Below are 6,463 nucleotides of genomic sequence, written 5' to 3'. Positions count from 1 at the left end.
TATTGCTGCTACTAGGTGTGGAATCTGCCGATGTCAGCAGGATCCGAAATCTTCGCGTCGCGTGCCACCGTCAGTTTTTGGAAGGGACAGATTGCATTGCTATCCGACAACCGTGACAATGCATAATGGCAGGCATTGAAAAAAAATCAGATCATGAGTAAACATCGACAAAAATTATGTCAACTTGATGCTCTAATGCGTAGGCATTGAAAAAAGTCAGATTCAAAAATCGACTAAATTCATGCCAACTTGATGCTCTACTGCGGTCTAATCGATGATGCTTTCTAGATCGTTGATCGGTTTTATTCTAGTAGAGCAAGCGTAACACAAATGCTCCAGTCGTAGCTTCCCTGGATACCATACCAAGATTGGCTTGGCGAACTCATAATCGTTGCTTGGTATCCATCTGAGCAAGGCTGTTCACTCACTGGCATAGGATGCTATGCTTGAATTAGATCAATGCTCGTCCGCTTCACTCACGATTTCAATGCCTGTATAATGCAATCATTGAACGAATAAAAGAATCCATGTTAATTCATCAGCTTACATACTAAGAAGTATACCTTCAAATACACGCCGAATGTAATTTACTCGTACCCCACATTCCCCATTCCCAAACAGATTGCATATTGATTTACGTAGTAAGATTGACCAAACCAAGCAAAGAATTCATCGCATTTAGTCCTCACTTGCATCAATTGCAGAAGTTCAGTAATCGCTTCCTCAATATTTAGCAATTTTATTCGGGTTAAAGACTATTATTCTTCCATTTACTTCCACTAATTAATAGTTTATTAGTTTATTTAATTAATATTAATTAATAATAATAAAAGTTAAAAACATGTCCCCTAAGATCATTTCTAAATGTGAATTGTGATCAAATACTTCTATAACTAGAGTGCTTTGAAAATAGGTTGTATGTGCAAAAGAGAGTTTCTCTTTGGATCTATTCTCTTTTGATTATTACGAAACTATACAAAAATTTAATTCTAATTTCTTGACAGATATCCAAAGACATAGCTTTGTTTATCATGCTGAAGTGGAAATGTAAAAGCATGCAAACTAGCGATATATTAGAAAGAGAGCGTGATCAAAGAGAATCTCTCGTTTGCACATACGACCTATTCTCAAAGCAATCTAGTTACAAGCAATCGATAGTTACTATCGATATTGTGATCTTCACGCCACATTCATCATTCCTTATTCACAAAATTATGAGACCGCGACATATTAAAATTAGGAATCACATCTGAAAAACGTTCCGGAGTGGGTCCTAAAAACAGCTTCACTCCCCAACAACAGACAGACTCATTTCCTGATCGATACTAATTTATCATGGACATTTTATTTTAAATACAAACGCATAGCTAAATCCCAAACATAACACATTGAACATTTACTTATCAAATTCATCTTCGTAAAAACACTAACGATACCGTCGATACCCGTTGTTTTCACTAGCTTGAACAAATCATGAACCAGATATCGGCAGTGACAAACAAAAATGTTTGCAAGTTTCCTAATCTTGCTTGGGATAAAATCGGTTGTTACCTACCACAGGCATTATTTGATACGAATGACGCGCTAAGAAACCGAGAATTGGAAGTCATCGCGAGGGAGTGGAATTTTACAATCACAATAACGAACCTAACTCTCCAGCTTGAAAGCTCTTGTCTACGCGGCTTTCCCAGACGAACGAACGTGCGGCGTCCTTGTGCCAGCCCTAGCTGCTGCCGGCTTAGTTTCCAGTCGGTGAAAGTGAGTGCAAATATCTAAGCGCTCTAGCCTCTCTAGGGCACCAGCCCGTTTGTACCAACCGATTCTTGTCGTGCGCTGCTGTTGGCGACGTTCCGTTATCAGATCCAAGTTCTCGAAATTTTTGTTCAAGCATCTCCGTGACCCACCTACCGTCTAGTGCACGGAATCTACTTTCTGTCCGACGCTCTATCGAGCGACGTCGTTACTGGTTTCCGTTTCCGCCTTATCAAACTTCCAATTGGTGATTCCTGCCAATGAGGTGACCGACCGCCATCTTATCATCGTCATCCTGCTACCTCGTGCTACTAGCTCCATCACCCAAACCGTGGGCTGTCAAAACCAAGAACGTCTTCGAACTGACAGTGTCCGTAGCCGTCAAGTCCTTCTTCCTATCGATAGCCAATGTTTTCGGTGTGTTAAACGACGTCTCCACCGACCAACAGTGAACACCATCGCTCGCCTTGATAGCGCAATAAATTTATATGGTAATGTACCGTGTTCTCGGTAGGATCCCTACCATTCTAAAATTCCCCATGCTCACACGCCCTGGGACCCGGGAGAAAGAGGCTTTTGCGCCCACCCCGGAAGCTCCCGTTAGTCTGACCAGCAGCTTGGGGTCTTGTCCTCAGTTTAGGATGTGACAATTCAATTGAGACTGCCTTGTTGTGTTTTAAGCCAAATTAATTTGGTTCAAAATCTTCCAAAAATCGTGAATAAAAACATGATGTTTTTCTTCACGTTCCATCCATTATTAATGTAAGAGAAGCAAAGACTAACAGAGAGAAGTTTTCTCCTAATGAAAATATGACTTTGAGATCTAAAATGACAAAAAAGTGAATAATAATGCTGAAAATCAACAGTTTTAAAGAACCGTCTAAGACGAATTAGGTACTCTCCATTTAATTCCACTAGTTAATTTTCGTTATCTTTGCAGATACGTATGTTTACGTATGACTTAAGTCGAGTCAAGTACGAGATATCAAGACGACCACACAGTTGTGGTCGAAAATACGATCTGCAAAAATAACGAAAATTAACTAGTGGAATTAAATGGAGAGTACTTAATTGTCTTAGACGGTTGAATACATTCCACTAAAAGAGCTTTATATATTTTTCTGAGTTTTAAAGAATAATTTATATGCCGTTCAATGTAAATAAATTTTGTGCCAAAAAACGCGAACTCAAATATTCACGTATATTGCCTAATATCAACTTTATAAACATGCAACACGGCCAAACTAACAACACACTGCCCCACAAAACACGTGCCACCGCCAATCAAAGTAATCAATTGACATTTTCAACCAATCAGCAACCGGTACGATTGTGACAGAAAATCGATACGGTTTTAATGACTACGGCACATCGTATCCTAGGTCTAGGTCAGTTTTCTTCCGGGACAGTAAGAACTCCCGTGGTCATAACGTTTCACAATGAACCCGTCTCATTGCAAGAATACTCACAGGCATCCCACACTGTGTTGTGAATGTTTTTACCAAACATTCCGTTTGTTTTTTTTCTCTTCACAATGAGCATCCCGCCTCAATTCTGAAATACTGAAATACTGTGTTTCTACCAAACATCCCGTTTGTTTTCAATCTTCTCTTAACAATGAGCGTCCCGTCTCAATGCAGACATACTCACAGGCGTCCCGCACTGTGTCACTCCAGAAAAAGCTCATATTTCGATAAATACAAAATAGGTAGAGAATATTTGGTCTCTATTTCAGCCAGCACGTTCATAATCTCGAGCGCATTACAACCGAATTACTTGTTTTTTAGGTACTGGTTAGTTCCTGTCGATATCTAGTGATGTACAAACAATCAAGCCATTTGGTGGAATGCGTCGAGTTTCACGTTTGGACGGGTATAGGGTGCTGCCCAAATGGTCCCGCTCCCTACTTTTCTTATCGAATGCGGCACCCATCAATTTGTGCTGGGGGATCCTTCCCTAAATGTAATGGCCACTAAACTAATGTATTCGCTTGAAACTACATGGGGTCATCTTGTAACAAACTTGTGCATCGTGAAAAATCTACAACATGAAGTGTAGTTTTTGTTCGGTACCTATTGTTTAGTTGTACGAGACAGACAGGTTGACTTGATCAAATGAAAGTTCGTAAGGTAGAAGACATAAAAAATGAAATCTAGTAAAAACATTAGGGGAAGAGGCCTCAAACGCCACCCGGGACAAACCGCCTCTTGTGTATCCCATCATATTTACCGTATTTAGTATGGCCGTAATGAAACTTGACCTCAAATCATGTAGGTGAGGGAAAAACAGTGTTGTAATAAAAGATAGGAAGATTGGAAAACTGAAAATTTTCCACATTTTTATGCAACATCTAATATGTTGGCGAGGCAGAACGCCCAGGCGGACTTCGGCTTTACGTAATACGCGTTCCACGCACTATCCATACTAGAATGCTGATTCGACGACGCGTGGTGCGTTGTTCCCTAGTAGCTGCTAGCTAGAAGGCGTTTTGCCTCATGAGTTTTCCGGCAGCGAAATATCGCCACTTTTTGGAAAAGTGAATATTACTAATATGATTGAGATTTTCTACATTTTTTAAATGGCATCAGCTAACTATATTGTATAACTGTTGCATCTCAGCTCGATCTAAACAAAATTCTGGTGGGAAATGTTGCAAAAAATCCAATAGATATGCAAATATTACGAACAAGCGACTATGGCCAGGCCATGTTAAAAAATATTGAACTGCAAGGTTGAAAGCAATACCGCTTGAGAAAAGCAAAGCCAAAACAGATGAAAAGTCGGAAATAGATCAAAATATAAGACAACCTCATTGAAGCTAAAGTTGAAGTATTCTATATCGTACATGGCAAACGTTCAACAACTGAATTAAGTCTTGATACAAAAACAGTGAAACAAACAACGAATACCGCACACTTATGTGAGTAATGAAAATATAAAGTTGAACGTGTTATCCAACACTTTTTTCTATTATCGACACCCGAAACGTGATCGAGCTGTATTTTTTTATTATTCAGAACATGTGGTGACGTTACCATTATTCGGTTGTTCCGGCCCAAAACAATAGGCCAATTAAAATCATAAAATCTCGACACTCGAGCGAAATCGATGCATAAACGGATATATCGATTAATTATTAACGTTTACTGCCATCCGCTGCTGATTCATGCAATCCGTATAAAATTACATCGCTGTCCACTTTCTACTTCATCACCCATTTCCTTTCACCAAGAGCGACGCGCAACGGTCACTGCGCTGCTCCCCATGATGTGACTAATGAACGAACTGTTATTTTTCCATTTTTCTATCCATTGCGACCCACTTGTTTGCCCAACCTCCACCTTTCACCGCCTACTTGTTAACTCCATTCGACGGTATTTTCCTCATTCCAGCACCGTCAAATGTTAATTAAATTTAATCAAATAAAAAAAAACTCTCGGATACCTACCGTTAGCCTGTGAGTAATCTTTGACCTTGAAATCATTGACGATTACTTTCTGCAGCTTTTCTAGCACCAGCGCTTCCTCTACGTCATCTTCGTTGGTTGCATTGATGGTAATGTGCGCTCCATGTAACAAGTTTGTCACGTCCCTAACATGCTTGGCGCAGGTTCCTTTACGGGCTGTAGGTGCCCCTTCTCCCTAAAAACAACAATCATCGATCTTATCTTTTTCGCTGCTTAGTGGCGTATATTGAATTTCAAACGCCATAATATGTTTACAAAATATTTAGATAAGATATGGTGCTCAGATAGTCACCTGCCAATGTATGAACACGAATTTTGCAATTCCAGTCTCCTTGTTATCTACCCGTACGAATCCGTACTGAATTTTTCCCGAGTTGAACTCGCTGGCCAACTCGGACATTCCATCCTCACCGGTTTCCTGTAGTTTTAGCACGTTGGTTTGCCCTTCGTACGAAAATAGAGCCCAGTTGGTGGAGCTCTTCGTGTCAACCACCGTTTTCCAGGCTTTAACCATGGATTCCCGATTTTTACTCAAATCTATTGACATGGTTTACAGACTTGCCCGCAACTCCGCGAGGAATACTTTTACTTCTTATGGTTTTTCGAATAATTCCTACACAAGCGATTGCACACCATTCGTGTCATTTAATAAATTCTAAAATTGCACTCAACATCACATTTTTATGAAGGTTTTTACTACGCCCAAAATGCGTTTTTCTTCACTTGTTAAATATTTATCTGTTTTCGGTCATCAAAGTAGGCGAAGTGTTCTTACTATGACACTTGCTGAGAGACTTCTTCTGGTGGAATGTGACCGAACGACACTATGGGTACTGTGTTACTTTTTGCAGCAAGTACAGAGAATATTAACTCACCGTCAACAGTGCTGAAGACTATGTGTCGAGGGCTACGAATACCGATATGAACAATTATTATGCGCTCTTCCGTTTTGCTCTGTATGCGTCGGCAGCCACTCGCGGTGGTAGTAGGCGATAGCGTGTGGGCTGAACAGGTCGGTATCGGTGCATGCACTCTCGCAATGCTTTCGGTGAATGAGTCGAGCCATCCTTCGATTTGGGTTGGATGCATGCGTCAAAAAGTACACAAACATTGGCTCTCTTTCATGAGGTAAAAGTGAGAGAGCGAAAGAAAGACCGTTTGAAGCACTCAGCGATTCATGATTTTTGACAGATTTATGTTGTCACATAAGAGCATGCTTTGAGTGTATGTTCGCTGTGAGACCCA

General features: G+C 40.4%; 1 protein-coding gene across 1 annotated transcript; it reads right to left on the bottom strand.

The window, feature by feature from the left end:
- Positions 1-5,141: 5,141 nt before the first annotated feature.
- LOC134224453 (drebrin-like protein) lies at positions 5,142-6,239 on the bottom strand. Its single transcript, XM_062703806.1, has 2 exons — positions 5,511-6,239; positions 5,142-5,393 (listed from the first exon to the last, which is right to left on the bottom strand). Exons 1-2 carry the CDS (start codon positions 5,763-5,765, stop codon positions 5,157-5,159), a joined length of 492 nt encoding a protein of 163 aa, XP_062559790.1. The 5' UTR covers positions 5,766-6,239; the 3' UTR covers positions 5,142-5,156.
- Between the last annotated feature and the right edge of the window lie 224 nt (positions 6,240-6,463).

This window comes from Armigeres subalbatus, chromosome 3, assembly GCF_024139115.2.
Source record: "Armigeres subalbatus isolate Guangzhou_Male chromosome 3, GZ_Asu_2, whole genome shotgun sequence".
Lineage (NCBI taxonomy): Eukaryota > Metazoa > Arthropoda > Insecta > Diptera > Culicidae > Armigeres > Armigeres subalbatus.
Note: the sequence above shows the minus strand (reverse complement) of the source record. Positions and strands in the feature narration are given on the sequence as shown.